At 39.1% G+C, this 20367-nt stretch overlaps 1 protein-coding gene and 1 long non-coding RNA gene across 4 annotated transcripts; one reads left to right on the top strand and one right to left on the bottom strand.

The window, feature by feature from the left end:
• Positions 1–175: 175 nt before the first annotated feature.
• Positions 176–13230, bottom strand: LOC122873678. Of its 2 annotated transcripts, XR_006377490.1 has the most exons (4): positions 13055–13230; positions 12170–12620; positions 2004–2101; positions 176–1319 (listed from the first exon to the last, which is right to left on the bottom strand). It is a non-coding gene; the product is annotated as an uncharacterized LOC122873678 (long non-coding RNA). The 2 variants fall into 2 exon arrangements; XR_006377489.1 differs by lacking the exon at positions 2004–2101.
• On the top strand, positions 8249–11231 carry lsm6 (LSM6 homolog, U6 small nuclear RNA and mRNA degradation associated). 2 transcript variants are annotated; one of them, XM_044190708.1, is made up of 4 exons: positions 8249–8388; positions 8856–8961; positions 9069–9182; positions 11055–11231. In XM_044190708.1, exons 2-4 carry the CDS (start codon positions 8868–8870, stop codon positions 11087–11089), a joined length of 243 nt encoding a protein of 80 aa, XP_044046643.1. In that variant the 5' UTR covers positions 8249–8388; positions 8856–8867; the 3' UTR covers positions 11090–11231. The 2 variants fall into 2 exon arrangements, with proteins under 2 accessions (XP_044046643.1, XP_044046645.1); XM_044190710.1 differs by lacking the exon at positions 8249–8388 and adding an exon at positions 8498–8529.
• Positions 13231–20367: the final 7137 nt, after the last annotated feature.

Here is a 20367-nt window from a genome sequence, read left to right as displayed (position 1 = left end):
ATACTGTTGTAATGAAACACATTAAAATATTAAAACTGGCCATGCTGAGCATTGGCAGCACCACTTGGCACATGCCTTTTTTTTACAGTCATGCCAACTGTCATACAGTAACATGAGCCCCTTAAATACGCTTGTGTGGTTGGCTGTGTTAAAATTTCAGACTTGTAGAGGAGGATAGGGTGGTATTCATTTGGGTTTTTTATTTTGTCTTGCACCATTTGATAGTTTGTTTTACAAAATAAAGATCTTAATTTGCCTAGATTACCACAATGTGATTCAGTTATATGTTAATGTGAACAGTTATACATGGTATTATACATGGTAATTAATGCAATGTAACTAGATGATAATATTATCTGCATCTGTGTCTGTAAGCATTTTTGTAAGTCATAACTGACTTATGAATAACACAAACTAAATTCCATTTTAAAACTGCACCACTACTCTTTAAGCAAATGCGATAACATTTAAGTTAAAATTAATAAAACCTTATGATAAAACTTAATTTCAGCAAAATTATTTATATAATTAGTGATTAAAACTTGATACCTTGATTGGAGAAGAACACTCATATCCATCTGTATATATGGACATATTCTTCCTGCAAATACTGTACAGAAATAAATGGATGAATTCATTCATGACTCGTGACTCATTTAGGGGTACAGGTGGGAAGGGATCTTGTTGTTTGCTAACCTACAACCTTTAAATATAGTACAAAGAGTGCTACAGCAGTCTAGAGAGGGAGGGAGGGAGGGAGGGAAAGAAAAAGAGAAAAAGAGAGAGATAGTTGTTGCATCTTCACACAAACATGGTCTGTTCTCCCACTCTGCCATTCCACCACCTGGACTGAGCTATGTGGGAGACTGCGCCACACAGTGATGAACGACACCAAACAGGACAATTTCTGTTCACACTGTGGGTCATATGGAGTAAGACGGGTTGACACAGCTTCTGTGTCATATCACAGGTTCCTCTTTGGTGACACCTGCATTTTGTCAATGTCACCCACTCAGCCGTTCAGGTTAACCGCCAGGTCTGGGAGGAAGTGGCCTTCGGAGGCCGTGTGAGGAGCAAGACCTCAGACAGTCAGACATAAAGAGACCTAGATAAGGCACGTGGCAATTTATCCATGCCAGTCCTTGTACTGTAGCTCCAACATGGGACCTCGTCTGTTAGATTGGCACATTGTGAAAAGAGGTTCTCAGTGTCTGGGTGCTTGCCAGCTGACATTCCACGGAGACAAATTGAGAGAGAGGCTCCGGCAGATTTATCGGGCCATTGGCTCGCCTCAGGAATTCTCTTGTAACATGGCACTCCTGTGAAAGGGATAAAGAAATTAGTGTAAAACAGCCCCCCACGCCCCCTCTCCCACAGCACCCGTTTAGATATCTAGTGCTACTTGTAACCCCCCCCCTCCCCAGCACACATACACACTTCCTTATTTTATATAAATGTGGATGAATACAAGATGGATGGGTCTGAGCTTCAGTCCTCTTATTTCTATGAATATTCACGAGGGTGAGCAAGAGAACGTTGCTGTATTCTGGCTGTTGAGTCACAAGTCCTCAGTGGCAGGAAGCACTGCTGGTCAAATGACAGAGAGCGAGAAAGAGAGAGAGACATGGAGGAGAGAGAGAGAAAGATATGCGTGTGTGTGTGTGTGTGGGATTTGAAAGGAACTGCTCCTGGCTGTCTTGGATATTTATTCCTTTCTAAAGCAATGAGGTGTTTGGAGAAAGAAGCCAGTTATGTTTTTAATGCTACAGTGAGAACAGGTGGCATTCTTTTGCACTTGCCCTAACAGACTATGGTCTGTGAATGTGAGAACATGTCTTCTTCACCTCTGACCCGTTGTTGATCAATAGAGAGATTTTATTGACTTTTTCCAAACTGTCTGGAGAGCAAGATCATGCAAATACACTATTGAACCTGTTTTTTAAATATTCATACAAACATACATTATATACACCATAAAATAATAGGAATTAATTATTAATTACCGGTATAAGCATCCCTGCTGGAAATTCACTTCCTGGTTTTGCATACAATAGAGCCCTAATGCCATCCCCCATATCATCTGTCAGGATCTAGAGGTTATCTGCCAAGTTGATGAACAGAGAGATTGGCTATGAAACACAAGGTGTGACAGTATTGCAATATGTTATAGTATGCAGGCAGAGCTCATCAGGAAAGAGAGGACGCGCAGCTTTGTTCCAAATGTCACGATGCATATTTATGGGCGCGCTGGAGTGGCTCCTTGTATAAGCACCATTCACCATCTATCAAGCAAAACCACTACAGTGTCTCTTTGACAACTTGGTAGGATAGTGTTGTGTGACAAAGTGATCAAACTGGGCGATCTGCTCATGGCTTGAGCCAAATTTTCTTGTGAAATTGACTGTCATTTTGACAGTCAAGACAATAAAGCATGCTGAGGTTAACAAAATATAATTATTAGTTACTGTGCACATAATTATTTTTATGACAGGATGCTTCTAGGCAAACTTATCCACACAAGCTTGTCATATTGTTGAAAATAGTTTATTTTAAGGATTGTACAATACTCTTCTTTCTTCCCTAATGTGACAAAAAGGAACACTGGATGTGGAGCTTTAAAATTCATTCCCTCCTTGCCTCAGATTGAGATATTAAAGGGAAGTGAGAGATGATAAGGTGACATGGAAGGGTGTCAGACAGAAAGACTACAAGCAGAGCCCTCAGCATAAGCTCCACTGAGCTCCCTTTCCACTAAGGAGGATCTCAGGAGAGTTGTGTGTTGGCTGGCTGCGCCTGGGCCATATAGCACAGGATGGGCAGTCTGACTGTCTGTCTGCGGTGCCACTCCTTGGGGAAAGAACATGGCTCCAGGGCTGTAGCTGATTTGAGATGGTCCCAGGACTAACCCCTGGGGGACACCAACCAGGCAGAATTGGTTCTCTGAACCTCTCTTTTTTGATTTTTGCAAGCAGTGGTGCTTGGTGGCTCTGGAGAGACGGAACAAGAGGAGGGCTTTCATCTTGACTGTGAGCAGTTCAGTGGATTTCCACTAAATTACAGGGAGTGATTACATCCCACCTCGTCTGCCTCACGCCACCCCCTTCTCTCAGCATGGGGCCCCCAGGCAGCCAACTGCTGTCAACTGTCAGTGCTCACAGCTGACTCATTAAGCGGAAGTTGAGCGAAGTTGTGTCATTGGCACAGAAATAATAAGGAGCAAAACCTAAAGCACAAGGACACTAGTTGCACCTTGTGGATAATTTACCACTACTTATAAATTTTCATTCTTTATTGTACAGTTACAGGCTATGACAAAGGGATTCAAAACTATTATAGGGGATGTATAGTGGATGGATGTGAAGGGCTGACCACCTACTGTGGTGAGCGCTTTTGCTTTGGTACAGTTAAATGAACAGAGGGAAAGCTTGGAAGGAGTCACAAGAGCTTTGAACAAGTCAGCAATTTAAAACAACCCTGGGTGCTACAAAGGCAACAGATCCAACCATCAAGCCATGCAGCTAAGGTTTCCAGGCCCCTTTTTGATGGAAGAAAGGTTTCCCATCACTTCCAAGCTATTACCTCCATACAGTTAGGGATTACATAGAAGCAAGAACAGGGACACTCTGTCTACCAATCTGTTTTTTTATTTGAAAACTCCCCCAAGCTTTTCCATTATCTTCTCCATATCAAGCTTGACCTGAAGAGAAAACCTGGCTTCAGAAGGGTCAATGTAGTCTAGACTTTCTCCTCATCCTGCACAGCCGACCCCCACCTCCACCCCCATCCTGCATATTGCTTTAGGATATAAGAGGGACGCCCCCCCCGTCCTTCTTCCCACTCACCTCAAGCCTCTGCCTCCTTTGGTCCAGTCCCCTATTTCCCACCTACAATAGCATCTCCCCTCACCATAATCTTTCTATTTCACTAGCCCGCCCCTCGGGGTTAAGGGGTCTGGAGATGGAGACAGGATTTGTCTCTCAATTGACAGCACTGCTGTTGTGCTTTCCGGCTGACCACTCTGGGTGGTCAGAGCATTTTTGAAGAAAAGTCACTCACTGTTTGTCCAGACATCTATGTTTTAGATGTATTTTGAATGAAGTCTGGCCTCATAGAGCTGAGGAGTAGAAGAGCCAGACTGAATAAAATGAGTTGCAAATAACTGATTGATGATGCTTATTATATATTATATAATTTATGAGCAATGAAATATCATACGTAGGACAACTACTGATTATAATGATGCTGCTAATAAACCTAATGTTAACACTGATATCACCACTACTATTAATACAACTACTGCTGCTGCTTCTATTACTTCGTAAAACTACTACTACTACTACTACTACAAATAAAAATATGTTGTTGGGTATTATGGGAACCATTTTATAATATAGTATATTTTAAACATTAAAAAGTGCTGTAATCCACCTGCATTAATTGATTTTTTTTGGCCACTTGGGGGCAGCTTTAACAAGCTGTAAACACAACACTAACATATTATCACCTTTTACTTAAGTTGATATGGTATAACTTGTTAGCAAACAATTTCTTATTTACACATCCAGCAGTTACGGAGCAACATTATCATTCATTTGGAGTCATGTTTGGCCACCTGACGAATGTCCAATATTCACTCTCTTTTAGCTCTGTTTTGTGTTGTCTCTACCAACTCCTGAGGGAAATATCTGTTTCTTTAGCTGTTAAATACGCCACTATGTTTACCACTAGTGATGAACTTCTGGAAACAATGTTCATGAGAGCAGTAAGACTGAACCAGTAAGGCTGTGGGCCGTAAACCCAAAACAATTAGCTGAAAGACACTGAAATGTTCTGTAAAGCTAAAGGAGAACTGTAGAGTCGGATAATAATTCTCTGTGGGTTTGTCACTACAAGCGACCCCTTTCACATTTAACATAGTCATTTGATCCAATTTAAAAAATGAGTATATCAGGTTTGAATTAAAAACAATGAAAGTAAAACATGGACATAAAAATGATGTGCATTACAAACTATAAATAAAATGTACTGTTGATAACTAATACAAAATTATAATACATTAAGACAGAAAAATACCTACAGTAAAGCAATTGGACACAAAACAAAAAAATCAACTACATAAAAACACCTGCAAAAATATGATACCTAAGTAAGTTTGAGTGTAACAAATATTTTAATAACAGTGAGGTTGTAAACAGGTCTTCAGAGGAAATTAATTGGTATACAAGTTAATCAGACTATTGATACCAAAATAAGTTCATACAGTTCTTTGTTAAATAATATATTATAAATACTGACTATCCTCCATCAGATTGGTTAGAGCTAAAAGCAAAAACAAAATCTACTAATGCTTAGGCATTTAACTGCTATTACACAGGATGTAAAAAAAAAGGCTTGGCATTTTAGAGATGTACTCCTACGCACTTTAATTCTAAATAATGTATAGGCTGCAGAATGTGTGGCCACAATTGACATGTAATCCTTGGGATGTGATGTTGACGATCATTTTAGACCACAGTGTCAATGTTTACAATTAACCCCTATTTCAGCTGAATTATTATCTACCGTTGGTGAATTTTCTGCAGGTTACAAGCAAAGCACACTTATCTCAGGGCCTCTGGATACTACGATTTGTCTGTGATCGCTCAGTTCACGTTCTCACTGCCTGTCTGGTTACCAAGCTGCATGTTAAAACATGCAGCTAAGTTTTATTTTAACCACACACTTAATGACCTGGAAAAAAAAAATCACATTATTATTACATTATTGGTTTTATTGTATTAGGCAATCAAATTATGGGTAGTTACATTTGGCGCATTCAGGGACAGAGCTGCATAATGAGTGTGCCACATATCAAATAGCAAAAAGCCACTTTCTATTACAACTAAGGCGACGTATTATGATAACAAAGGACAAGTAAATGTAAGTGCACAGAGGTCATTTTTGAAGGCAACAAATAAACTGTGGGGTTTTTTTTCTTTCCAAAAAATTCCTTCAAAGCAAGCAACAACGAAGGGAACAGGGGACAAGGGGGAAAAAAATCTTCATTGAATATTCATTAACCGGTGCCTAGGTGTATACATGGCTCTTAACCACTCTTGTTTATGACTTAAGGACTTGTAGTACTGACCTTAGTTTAACACAGCAGCAGATACCAAATTAACCTCTAGCCTCCACAGGTCTAGCCATGCCCTGCTAACAAGCAACCTGTCTAGACACACAAGAAGTACTTTATGATTCCACCTCTCACAATCTCTCTCTCTCTCGCTGTCTCTCTCTCTCCCTCTCTCTCTCTCTTTCTCTCAACCTCTCTGTCTCTGTTAACACGTACTGGCACATCCTCCCTCCCTCTATCCTCTTCTATCTTTCACCTCACCATTTCATCCCTATTTCCCCCCTACACCATTTTTCATGTACCTCCCAGGCTGTGCAGTGTTTGGGTCATGCACCCAGCAACCAGAGTTTTATCAGATGGCAGACTTTCTCTTGTCCTTCACAACATAGCAGAATAAAATAATGAAAAGATCTGAAACCTCTAGGATGTTTAATTTCAGTTACACTGGGGAAAAAATATAAGAACCATAGTAAATCTATAATGCATTTAAAAAATGAAACTATATACATTTCAAATCAGATGTCCCTTTAAGAATATACAGTAGTACAGTACAGTAAACTAGATTTTGAATATCAAATGCACAGTATAAGTACTTACAACATTGTTATAGCAATATTACGATGATTTATGTTAAAATAATTTGAATAAGCAAACAATCATACAAATGTGAAATAATAGATGTCTGCCAATAGTTGGGGAAATTAAAATATAATGCTCAAATCTGTCAAAAAGACAAATATTGAGGCATTTTCAATAGTTTTATTGTGGATAAATAATGTATACTGATATCAACAATGTCTTTCTTTCCTTTTCCCTGACTAAAAAGAACAAAATACAGTACTTCAGTCTTTAGTTTAGTTTAATTGTTTTGTCTAAAAATGTCAGAAAATAGTGAAAGGTGATGTATTAAAACATATTGCTTGTTTTATTAAACAGTTTATTAAATAGTCCAAAACCTAAACGATTCAGTTTACTATCAACTTTACTACATCAGATCCTCACATTTGAGAAGCTGCAAATATTTTGAATTTTTGCTTGAAAAATGACGATTTATCAGTGATGACAATAGTTGCCCAATGTAAATTTTCTGTTAATAGATAAATCAATTAATTGACTAATTGCTGCAGCTCTTCTGTACTTACAATCTGCACAAAGATCCAGACTTTCCTCTCCTTCCTTGCTGGCAGATCAGATCTCAACTCAGTACTGTACATCTGGTGACCAACTGTCCAGGAGCAGCCAATTTTCATCAAAATTGTTAAAGTTTGCACAGGTCCATGGAGGCTGTACTGGAAAAACTATGTATAGTGCAGGAACACAGGAACAAAATTCTCCCTCATTTTCTGTGGCATATAAAGTTTTACAACTAAATTGTCATATTGAGATGTCAAGGTTGATATTTCTATTTAAAAGAGTGAGTGAAGTAAAATGTAAAAGAACTGTGTCACAGCATGATGTCATAGATTACTATTTTTATAGGATTTCACAGGAAAAAACAAAACGTGTCATTATGATGAACATTTGAACTTTTCATTTTTATTATGTCCTTTTATCAAGATAATGCTGTGTTAATTATCACAATAGCAATTTAGACCATAGTGTACATTTTTTATAGCCTATTTGTATTGCCGTGACTACTCATTACTACTTATTTGTCAGGTAGTGAATTTGTATGTTTTTAAAAATGATTTTAAACAGCCTGTAACTAAAATATCTTGCTGTTTTCCTGATCTCACAAGATTATTAGTTATAATTGAATATAAAATATGAAACACACAGTTCCAAATGACCAAATACCAGGAGGAAAAGTCTGTTGGTAGATGGTAGATTTTCCTGAAGATATGTCCATTTGGAGCTGGGATTATAGTGCTGTTACATGCACAACCTCAGGACCAGACTACTAGTACTAATAATATTTTAGAATACTTACGAATCAATTAATTGAATATGATCTTATTATGCTCATATCTAATTTTAGGTAGAAACATAGGCCCCAAATTTGATATCTGCTTGTGCAGTGCACAACAACTACAGGGTAATCTGCAAATAATAATCTAATCTGTTGACTAAAAATGTGTCTTAAACACAGAGAAATATGTCATACTCTTCAAAAAGAACATATATACACTGTCTTCGTCTCTGTAACCAGCTTGGCTACTGTACTACCGCGCAGTTAAGGTTTTTGTCCTCACTCAGACACCGTATAGTACACGCCTCTGATTGGTCAATCCGCTGCCCGTGCCTAATACAATCGTCGTTTGTCGCACGTCCATCGGGTAAGTAAAATGCTACATGTAGCTACTGTTAACAATAAAAAAATAAATGAATAACAGCAAAACGTCTCCATATGCAGTGTGGTCGGCTTCGATTCCAATAAATGTACTTACAAGGATAACGACCCTCTTACACCCTTAAGTGTGAGCATACGTTAGTCATAGAAGTTGGCTGTTAGCTACACTAATTAGCTAGCAGCTAACGCTACTTACCCACACATTATTAGGCTAGTTATTAGTACTTAAGTTACTACGTTAGTGTTTAGTCGAATCAGAAACATTACTACGTGCTGCTACACACAATGTGTATTGTAAAGAAAACCGTATTGTTAAATTAAACGAATGAACGCAATCGAGCACGAGTTAGTTAGCTGGAGTTATGCTAGTTAGCTGGTATGACGCTAATGTAGCTAGTTTAAGTACACTGAGACCATAACACCTACAGTTCTGTTTATCTTTAACCCTTTCAGATCACAGTCAAGATGAGTCTGAGAAAGCAGACCCCGAGTGACTTTCTGAAGCAGATAATTGGGAGACCTGTGGTCGTCAAACTGAATTCCGGTGTCGACTACAGAGGTAATGCAGCTGGCACGTCAACCTATACACTCATTTCCCTAATGTCGTTTGAAAAATGATGAAATTAAATTTAGCCAAAATACTGCACATGTATGGTCTGCCTACAGGTGTCCTGGCATGCCTGGATGGTTACATGAACATTGCCATAGAGCAGACAGAAGAGTATGTCAATGGTCAGCTTAAAAACAAGTACGGAGATGCTTTTCTGAGAGGAAACAATGGTAAGAGTCTCAAATTTAAAATTATATCTCCAATTTATAGACATTTTGACACTTGAGGCAGTGAATGGTTCTTGTCATGATCGTTACATATGTACAAAAAGTTGTCTTATACAAGCCTATATGAGGGACTGTGGTTACAGCAGTGTTCTGAGTAAGTTTAGGATTAATGTTAGTCAGGGCACATGCTCTCTCTGAGGAAAGTTTGTAGACACAGACATCAAATTTAGTGTATACATACATGTACGGTTTTGTTGACTATAAGAGAACACAAGGGAAGCCAAGTTACAAGCAATATTGTGTAGGCTTGCAGAGACAGACAATGATATCTTTAAATTGGCAGTGCAATGGCTGAATACTGGTCTTTTACTTTGTCTACCAACAAGGTTATACCAAATTAAGAGCACCTATTATTTGAACACTTTTATTCTATTGTTATGAACAGCCCAAAAGGATTGATTATGGTGACTTAACCCTTTTAACTAAGTCATGGTTTCACATAAAGTTTCTAACATAGGCCTTTTTCACAGCAGACCTTTTGACTTGTCAGAGTAGAAAAATCACAGGTGTTACTAATAACATTAAAGACGGCTCTGTACTATTCCAGTGTCCCAGTGTGAAATTGAAATAACTTTAGAGATTCCTTTTTTTTTTTTTTTTTTAAATCACTGCACTGAAGTGCTGCTTTAAATATGAGTATTTTACTGGCAGTGATATGTATGCATGTATATATCAGCTCAGTCTAAGGATCTTGTGGACAGAGATATCATGGGAAATGAAATGCTTCAAATGGTGCCAGTTAACAAAACAGTTTAAAAATACTTTATTGATCCCCGAGGGGAAACTTTTTTTTTTTTTTGTTACAGCAGCTTTTTTTTTGTTACAGCAGCTCACTATCACGTCAGTGCACACAGGAATAAAAGTACTAAGTGAAAAAAAAAAAAGACAACACAACACTCCTATGACGCAGAAAGACCTGATGGGTAAATCAGCTATAAGAAATACAGTAACATTGTATTCTGATGTTTTTTTTTAGTTTTAAAATGTTTCTGTTAACTGACCCCATTCACATATTTCAAAAAGTCTGAACTATCCCTGTAAATCTATGAAACAGGCTTTGCAGTGGAATATTGATTACGTGGGAAGCTTAAAGCAACCCACATTGGGAGCTCTCCTTTTCCTTTTTAAAAAAAAAAAAAAACTTTTGTCAGCTGTTAGTCTTTGATGAATAAAGGATTGTAGTAAGTGTGTTTTGTAAGTATTCACCATAACAGTCAGAAATTTTGCTTGAAGAATCAGTTTTTTTGAACTTCAGTCCACATCTTCATCCCTCTGTCTAGATTTTCCTTACAACACCCATGCATTGTATGTACTGTGTCATTTCCTCTTGAATGTGTTCTCAGTGAGATCAAAGATAGAGCAGGTTTTTAAAAGTAGATTTACGTAAAAGTAACAATTGGTTTGATTGCTTTTCTGCTGCAGCCATACACCTCTACCCTGAATGACCTGTGGAAAACAATTCTACAATTAATCTCTAGGATGGGAAATGTGATTGTTTTTTGCAATGAGATCTGATTCAGTGGGTCAGTGTTTCTCCCAGATAATTTATTTGTGGGCTACCATGGGAAGTGAAGGGTGGGGTGACTATTATTATATATTGCATGTATGTCCCAAATATGACAAGACACAAGGAGAAAGTGGAAAAGAGCAGTAAAAAGTCAAAAGATAAAAACTGATTAGTCATTGATGCATGATCACATCAAAACAAGAAATTATATGTCAAGAAATTTCAGATTGGTCTCAGAGATGTCATTGTGTTGCTCAGTAAAACTACAGACTTAAATGTTTCTTCTTTATCTTCCTTTCTCTTCACAGTCCTGTACATCAGCACCCAGAAGAGGAAAGTGTAGTGAAGATCATTCTGTTTTCATTTTTATTTTCCAGTGTTTGATGTCACTCCCCTATGTTTTTGGTTCTGTAAAGCCTGAAGTCCTGAAGAATGTTTGTTTTTGTAAAAGTGGAATATGTTAATAAATCCTGAGTTTTGATTTATATCTGTTTTGGTGAGTATTATTTACACATTTTGGTGTTAACATCACAAGGGAAACAATAGAAACTGTTTTTTTTTCTGTTCTCAATTGTTCTATGTAAAAATGTAAATGTAGGGTTTGAACTAACAGTATTATTTCAACAGATCTAATTTTGAAAAAGATTGTCATTCTTGTGAGGAGTTGTAGTTCATATTGTAATGTGATTTAATTCTTGAATATATCAGGCCTCTGCACTGCCAGTGGGATTGTAGCAGTGGAATAAAGATCAGCGTTTTCTGGCTAAATCATTCACTCAAAGTTTATCCCTGGAGCAAGCAAATCTACCACTGTTTTACCACAAGGCTTCAAAAGGATTAGACCATAATTTTGTAATTTGTCAGTACTAATGTGCTAATTTTGTAATTGATCTTGATACGACTTGCCTGCAGAAACCCATTACTGAAAGGCCTGTGTACAAATGTACTCATCAGTTTGCATTTACTTTATATTACAAGTAATTTGATGAACGGCTGTTTGTATAATTCAAAATAAAACTGTTTCACAAAAAAGAAACAGAAAACACAACTTTTTAAAATCCTCATTTAGCTTTTATCTTTATCTTGCTTGTTTTCAAATTGAGTATGAGTAATGTTACTGAAAGTATTCCTAACTGATGGAGTAACCATGCATACAAAAGTAACTTGTTGCTTGTTTTAATGCAGTATTATGGAACAATTCAATATGTGCCGGTGCAAGAACATTCTTCCCTTACTGGCCATTTAAAGATCCATTACTGAGACAAAAAGAGTGACTGCAGGACTAATCTGTAAATGGTGCCACCTGCAGGCTACGCCAGGCTGCATTAACATGTAAACAGATCTGTCAGATCAACTCCCACTGCCCTCTGCAGCAGACTTCCATGTTTTAGCGCTTTTAAATGTCTCTGAACACACAACTTACCTTTTGTCATCTGTGACTGCACACGCTCTTTGTTCATAAGCCGGGTTTGGATTGGCTCTGCCGTTTCCGTTGACATTGTCCTGTGAAAATGAATGCAGCAGCATATGCAAGGAATTGGAAGTTTATTCCATTTCAATGTGGCCTGTGGTAATTTGGCAAATGAGTTCAAAAGTGGCATCACCTCATTACACTAAGATAAGAACGCTATAAATATATGATTCATTAGGCTCTTAATGAGAATGCTCCAGTGTGCAGGCAGTGAGGGGAATTCTTTTCCTTCCAAGGGTGGATTTTTGAGAGCCTTGTTTTCCAACCTGTACATGCGCACTCTGGCCCCTGGAAGGAGACAAAAGGCTGCCAAGGTCAGGCCCGACTTGAGAATGAAGGACGCGTTATTGATCAAACTCTGCCGAGCTGCAGCTGTGGAGAGGGAATGTTGGGGGGGATTGAACTGCAATACACACACACACAGGCAGACATAGGTACTGAGTGATGTGTACACAGATAGGCATTGTACACAGTGCAACACACAAAGAATCATTATGGCACCTAGTGAGGGTTAGTACAGGCAAATATTTACCTACTGGAATCATAACTGAGCCGCTGGCTGTGTGGCCTCGAAGGGAACCCAATTAATATCATTCACACAAATGACTTAGTGGCAGACATCATGCTATTGAACCATGCGCTTTAAAAAAAAACCACTGAACTGATGCAGTCACTTTTTCATTTTCATGTCTCTGTCCATGCCAACATCTGAGTATTGATTTTAGCCTCACAACCCCTTTCCAAACCCACATTTTCTCTTTTGGATCGTTGCAATAATGTGCACGATGAATGTGAAAAATTATTTATGTCATGTAGTTTGTTTCAAGATGCCTTTACCCCTTGTCTGGCGTAGTTTGTTTAGGGCACTGGTCCCCCCTCACCCGATCGAAGCAGACTGGCTCAGGAGCTGGCGGAGGATGCTGCAGTGGCTCAGTGTTGACGCATGGAGGTGAGTGATGGAGGGGAGAGGACAAAGGAGGATAGAATAGGTGACAGCCTTGTTATGTAGGAGAAAAAGCAATGGGGAGACTCAAGTCTTACAGCACCACCAGCTGCCAGAGCTACAACACTACAGTAGAGTCACAGGAGGGAGAGGGAGGGAGGGAAAGTGGAGTATGACTTTGACCCTGACTGATCACTGCAGCATGACTGTCTAGCCTTTTCACAAGGGATCAAAGGATGACAAGGACAACCTGAAAATCAGTGGGGTTTTTTAATGTTTGGCTGTACCATGTTTTCATTTGGACAAGGACAAATGTATGTCTTCTTCTATGCAAATCTATTCAGTGTGGATCTTTTCATATGAATGGTTTTGCCAGGGTTGATGGAGAGTCTACTGCACATCGGGAACACTTAAGTATTTTTTCATCTTGTTGCACATATTCAGCAGTATCAAGGTGAACCATGACACGGTAAATGTGAATGTGAATGTATCTTGTGTGTGCATAGGTGAATTAATGTGGTGAATGTATGGAGGTAGACAAAATATCAGAAACACCTTAAATGCAACACAAAACCACCACAAATTACAGCCTCATAACTTACCATTTGTTTTAATCAACACCTCTCTGACTCGGGGAAGAAAAAGCACAATAAGTTAAACAAAAATCATGTTTCTTGTCTTTCATTATACCATTATATCATTGCATCCACTGCCTGTATGTGTAGATGTAAGCAACAATTTGCTTTTGCATGTGTAAAGAGACCTCCCTACTCACAGTGTATTGGGATCTGTGCTGTCCTGTGTGAACTTGACCTGCTTTAACCTCTGCCTGACAGCCTGTCATGTGTTTGGGATGTAAATGATGGCGATGACCTCCCACACTGTGTATCTGCTCTCACATTCCACTGGCTGGGTCAGAGGTCCTGTTAGGTTAGAGCAGAATAAACAAACACCTTAGAAACAGCGTAACAATAGCAGACTAATGTTGAAAACAGCTGCCACTGATTAATAAACTGGACACTCCTTGTTTGTCTATTAATCCAGTAATCAGGCTCTCAAAACACATCAGGATTAAGTGTGTGTTACTGTGCATTACTGGTGTTTTGATCTAGAAGGTTCCCTACTCCACTTCCTTGTCTTTCAGTAAGTTCAACTTTGATGGTTGTTTTGATCCTAATTGAGGGTGAGGGCTTGTGCCGCTCTGCAACCCCTAGGCTCTTTATATAGCCCCCAGGAAAGTCAACCTTGGCCAGAAGTGTGACCCTTGACCTTCTTATCTGGAAGAAGCTATTCCCAGCATGGACAGAGGCTTCTGTGATTTATCTTGGCTCAAAATGGCAGCATGATGCAGATGGTAAGGTTAGGGGAGCATAACTAGGTACCCTTCAGGAGGCCAGAGAGCAATACTGTTGCACTCACAGAGCATTCATGGGTTGCACAGGCTCTGAACGCTAAGAACAGCAACAGAGTTATAGACAACAACCGGGAAAAAGTCTTGCATGGTACAGTAACAGCGTCCACGTGAGTCCTTGAACCTTGACCCCAAAAGGCTCTCCAGCTGTCCCACAACAGCAGGGTCTATTTTGGAAAAACACTGACCCACTTACACCCCAATAAGCTGGATCGATGTGAATACAAAGCACATCGTTACTATTCTCCTTAACAGGGCAAATATTGTTTTGTTGATTGTATATTCTGTGTTTAATGGTGTGTCTTAATGAACTTTTTCATACCTGTTACAACAAAAAGAGGTGAGGCTTCAGGGTTGGGGTAAATTGTGGCATACTCGATTAATTTCTATATTCCAAAATGTAAAACAAACAACCAAAAAGCTATTTCTGAATGGGTATTGAGGATTACTTCCTTTGTATATTTGATTTTGTGAAAGAGGCCATTTTACACAACTGTAACCTTGAGACTGGGACTGAAGTCAGAATTAAGTCACAAAAATGAATACTTGAGACTTGACTTGGACTTGTCTGCTCTGGTGTTTGACTTACCAAAAGTCTCCATCTGCTGTTGATCATGTGATCAAGCCAATCTAGAACAGCTACTAAATGGTTGTTGAGGTGAGATTGTTTTGTCAACTGCTGGTCCCAAGGTTAAAAATGAACTTTGAAACTTTTTAGCGAACATGGATGAGAAGTGCTCAGAAAAAAACGGAGATTTAAGCATCGACAACTGTAGATATTTGACATGACAACTGAGCGAACTCCTCCTGCTGATGAAGATTATGTGATGAGCTCCAGAAGAGCTACTAAATTGACCTTGAGATTATCACTACTAGTGTGCCACTTGTTTGGGGAATATTTAATGTCCAAATGTTCAAAAACGTTCTTAACCTGAAAGACAAATGTACATGGGACAAAATAATCACATTAAAAAAATCCATGTTACCATGGAATAATTCTGCTTTCATTTTCTTCTTTGATGTATAAATGTAGTTTTGGCTTTATTCCAGGTTATTCCCAAACATATCATCTACCATCAAAATCTACAGTTACAAAATAATTGGTAGCATAAAATTTAAGGTGGCAGAAGCTTATTGAATGGCTGTTGTGGGACCATATCTCACAAAATAGTGTATTTAAGAATGAGGTCATCAGTGCTTGTGAGCAATAATTAGTGAATATGAAGTAAACAGCCCGTGTCAAAGAGCCATTTTCAATTGCCTTTTTGCTTCAGAATGGCTATTGCTTGTCCTGTTTGTCAGCCAAGTCTCACTACTATGCACATGAGATTTGCATGAAATACAAACTAACCCTGCACTCAGGCAATTAGCCTCCATTACACTGGCGTTCCAATTGCCAATTTGTCTGCCATGCAAGGTAATCCGGAGCGTTGCTGGCAAGCACCCAAAATGGTAATAATGGTATTGCAAGAGTCTTTTGTTGTTGTTTCCTCTCAGACTAACGGCCACAGGCGGCTGGTGTCTCACTGGATGAAATGTTGAGGAAGTGGAAATGTTTGCACAGCAGTCAGGAGTTAAGACATTAACTTTGCCCTCAAATAGTCCAAAGACTTTTAGGCTGCAGTTGTTTAGGATTTGGTCTTACTCTGTTTTACTGAATTATTCAGGGTTAGTGTTATGTCTTGTTTTGTTTTTGTTTTTTTTGGTCTTGTTCTGACTGAAAAATATCCAGTGGAGACTTTACTTCTTATTTCAAAGGTTGGTAAATAGGAGGGCCACACAAAAAAGCTGCTATAATCAATAATTTTATATTAACAATGGATCAAATGACAATGTTTATGTGAAAGGTGCTGCTCGGTGTGATGAACCCACAGATAATTATCACACAATTCCTTCAGCTCTATAAAAAGTTTCAGCTCATTGTTTTGGTTCACTCTCACCGCTCTCATCTGTGTTGTTTCCAGCCGCAACAGGCAGCTGTTTAAGGTATGCTACCTGCTCAGCACCAAACAGCAGAATTAACGACTAGCTGGTGAACATAGTGGAGCATTTAGGAGCAACAAAGGCAGATATCAGGAGTTTGTTAAGAGCAAAACATAACTAAGGCGTGAGTGAATATGTATAAAAGGTGATAATATGTCAGTGTTGTGTTTACAGCCTGTGCCTCCCCTGAAGTGACCAATCAATCAGCTAATGCAGGTTTAAAGAATAATTTTGGTTTATTACAACTTGATGTTATTTTTGTAGTTTTGGCCATCATTTCTACTGATTAGGATAACACTGTATTTCCCCAAGTTAATTGCTGAAATCTGGGAATGTAACAACATTGCTAAAGAGAAGTTATTCAGACTTATTTGGAAAAGAAAACAAAAGGTGAAAGGTTATTACCTTAACTGTCTGTTGTAAACATCCATTACGGTGTACAGACCAACTTAGTTCAACTTTGACCTATTGTACTGGCCGAAGTTATGCTGACAGTGTTCTTGTGCAATGAGGAATTAATTTTGCGCTTCATTTCGGATTGAAATGAACTGTTAAAATCTGCTGTCAACCTGTCTGATCATCTGACCGCTTGTGTTTGTTGCCCTGTCAGTCTTTGTTGTAGTGATATCACAGTGTTACTTTGGTGAGTGCAATGTGATAGAATTATAAAAATAAGACCCAAGCGGAATTATCCTTTAATGGTACTTATTTGACAGCCTTTAATGTAAACATATTATGCCAGCCTTTCATAATTAACCACTTGATTCTTCCCATGTAGTAGCATTTGGTCTCTGTTGCTTTGAACGTTGTCGGGATGTTTGACTGTGTGCCACACTGGAATGCCTTTGTATGTGTGTTTGTTTCACTTTATGTGTCCACAGTTATGGAAAGAAGCTCTGTGGTTTGACTCACTGCACTCAGAGTGCCTGTGATATTGCTCAAGGGTAAAGCCAGACAGAAGAGTTATGACTTCAGCCCATCTCCGGCCATCAGGGAGGTCATAAGGAGGCTACAGTCACACAGAATCAACCACCCACCCACACACACACACACACACACACACACACACACACACACTTACCTAACACTCCGGAACACATACTAAGCTACCTAATCTATCACAACCACACACATGCACGAACGCACATACTTGGATACTGGACTAGGGCCAGTATCCAAGTATGTGCGTTCAATCAGGGCAGTGTCATAAACACAATTACAGCCTTTCAGTCTTGGGCCTGGGCTAGGTCTCTCTTCTGTCTGTTTGTGTGTGTGTGTGTGTGTGTGTGTGTGTGTGTGTGTGTGTGAGTGAGTGAGGTGAGAGAGAGAGAGAGAGTGAGAGAGAGAATGTATGTGTGTCAAAACATATTATGAGGCAGACAGAGGGAGAGCACCTTTCACATCAAGATATGATTTCCCGTACAGCAAGGCGCAGGAACAAGAGGCCATTAAATTCAATGTGACACTCCCCTGGTTAGCCACTGATGCTTTTTATGTGGGCGTGTCACTTTGAGAGTTTTTAACGACCATCATGGAAAGTGGAGAGGGGATGCTCTCAAGCTCACACACACAGACACACACACACACCTCCGGCAGAAGGTGCCGGTAGAATTGGAGGAGCAGCTTTTATAGGGATGACACATATAAAGGTAAGACCTGGGAGAGGAGACATCTGATGGACTTTTATGAAGTTCCAAAAGTGAAGGGGCACTGCTTTTAACTGCATCCAAATTGTATCTTTTTTTTGCTTATTGTGACCATTGATGTAATACCTTCTTTGTATGACCTTCAGTTAAATATGTAAGGTGATGTTTTGGATATTTGCATGTTTTCTGGGCCGTCACAAGTCCCTTGGCTGGTGTACTGTATTGCTCCAAGATGTGTTTTCTACAGTTTCAAGACATATCTAAGCCCCTTGTGCCCTCTTGTGGCAGACCTCGGTGGTGATTTCACTCACAGCCAGCCACTCAGCCCTCTTGTTCCTTATTTTAATTGACCTGGATTTGTTCCTTTGCTTTGCTGTAATGAAAAAGCGAGAGGTGCCTCGAGACTGAAAATCCTGTCAGCTTCGCCCTGCAGCAATTCCCACACTCCAAAACTGGGTCCCCTTTACAAGATCTACTGTTTGAAGCTGAGCAGAAATAAAAAATTTAAAAGACCTGGGTGCTTCAATGCCTTGCAATGAATAATTAAGAAATATGCATTTCCAGATAATGGAGATGGAAATTTTAACACATTTGGATGTAAATTCATTGAAGAAACACTTTGGCATATATTTGTGTGGGGCTTGTACATGAGTTTGTCTTGTATCCTTATTTCTCTGTGTAAAGAGATGGTAAAATATTCATCCAGTGTATCACACTGAGTTTTCCTTAATGTTAAACATAGAGAATGAGCAGGATCACTTTAAAAAAAACCCAGAAACCTGTACAAATGGGACATGTGCTTATTTGGGTCCTGCACTAACAGAGAATATGAACAGCGATACCATCACCAGTCGGATACATATACATATTAATGCTGTCTGTGTCTGCTTCTCAATGTGCTGCTGAGAGGCTCATATTATCAATACAAGGCAATCAATATTCTACATCATGAACAAGGTCATTCAATCAAAACATGTTGGATTAAACATTAAAAACACATTAAATTTGTTTCAGGAAGAGGTAAAAATCAAACTTTGTAATTAATAGATTATACAGTGTTTTATTAGATACAGAGTCCTTCTATGAATATATAAAATACTATATAAATATAAAAAATACAGCATATATGTGTGATTAAACACAACCAGCCCTGCAGTAAAAAGATAATGGAGCCTCTCTTTTTTAAATTACTGAAATCCTGCTGTCCGATTAAAATAGAGTCCCAGTTTCTCTTCAGTTACCTTGTAAAAATTTTTAGATCTAAAATGCATAAATCATAACAATTTAGTAATACCTGTCACCACCTCCATCTGACAATGTTATATCAGACCACATAAAAAGCATATTTGAGGATGAATTCTTGCTGGCTGCTCCATGGGCTTTTCCCCCCTGTTGTCATTACAGAGACTAGCTTACAACTCCCTGTATAGTTATGAATCATAGACCATGGGCCTGTTTGATTTTACACTTGATGACTCATCAGAGGTTTAACTCTTCACATTAAAGCCTGGTGACAATTTTATGGCCTCCATACTGGAAGAAGAGTGGATAAGTTGCGCTGCGCTACAACAGAAAACTCTCTGTCTTCATAACTCATCTCCTGTGATGGCAGAACTGGATTGAATCATCTTTGCTCGGGGCTCATAGCAGAAAGCCTGGCAAGGCTGGGACTGAGGTGTGTGTGTGTGTGTGCGTGTACGTGTTATTTGTTGTGTGTTTGCGTGTGTGTTTGAATGAATGTTCGTCCTAATTAAGCATCAGCAGCTTCTTGGACCAGGGGGAGGCAAGACTTCACAGCCATTAAATCAGGACAATGCTTTTTGTGTCACTGGTGCTGGCTTAAGTTGCCCCGCTTCCCCTCCTTCTTCTTGCATCTCTTCTCTCTCCTTACCCTCCCACCTCCTCACTCTCCGTCAGTCTCACATCTGCCATGCAACCTAACGGCTCCAAAAATAAATGATGGCTTCCCAAGTGCATGGTCAAGGCCAGGCAAGTTGGCAGGGCTAGGGCTCCTTTGAGAACTACAGCAGAGACTTCTCACTGGCATGCCCTCTACTGGTGGATTTTGTTAACTACAACTACACTTCAGGGGCCACATAAATGCACAGGGGGTAGACAAAATAAAATAAATACTGTTTAATATATAATGCAGTCTAATAAAACACCA

Source organism: Siniperca chuatsi, linkage group LG3 (assembly GCF_020085105.1).
Source record: "Siniperca chuatsi isolate FFG_IHB_CAS linkage group LG3, ASM2008510v1, whole genome shotgun sequence".
Taxonomy (NCBI): domain Eukaryota; kingdom Metazoa; phylum Chordata; class Actinopteri; order Centrarchiformes; family Sinipercidae; genus Siniperca; species Siniperca chuatsi.
This window is presented reverse-complemented; position numbering and strand designations above follow the sequence as displayed.

Bases quoted from the DNA above. Each gene is read 5' to 3' on its own strand.
- lsm6 (XM_044190708.1), top strand. From the start codon at position 8,868: ATGAGTCTGAGAAAGCAGACCCCGAGTGACTTTCTGAAGCAGATAATT. The intron at 8,962-9,068 runs GTAATGCAGCTG...GTCTGCCTACAG, and splicing joins TTCCGGTGTCGACTACAGAG to GTGTCCTGGCATGCCTGGAT. The intron at 9,183-11,054 runs GTAAGAGTCTCA...TTCTCTTCACAG, and splicing joins TTTTCTGAGAGGAAACAATG to TCCTGTACATCAGCACCCAG.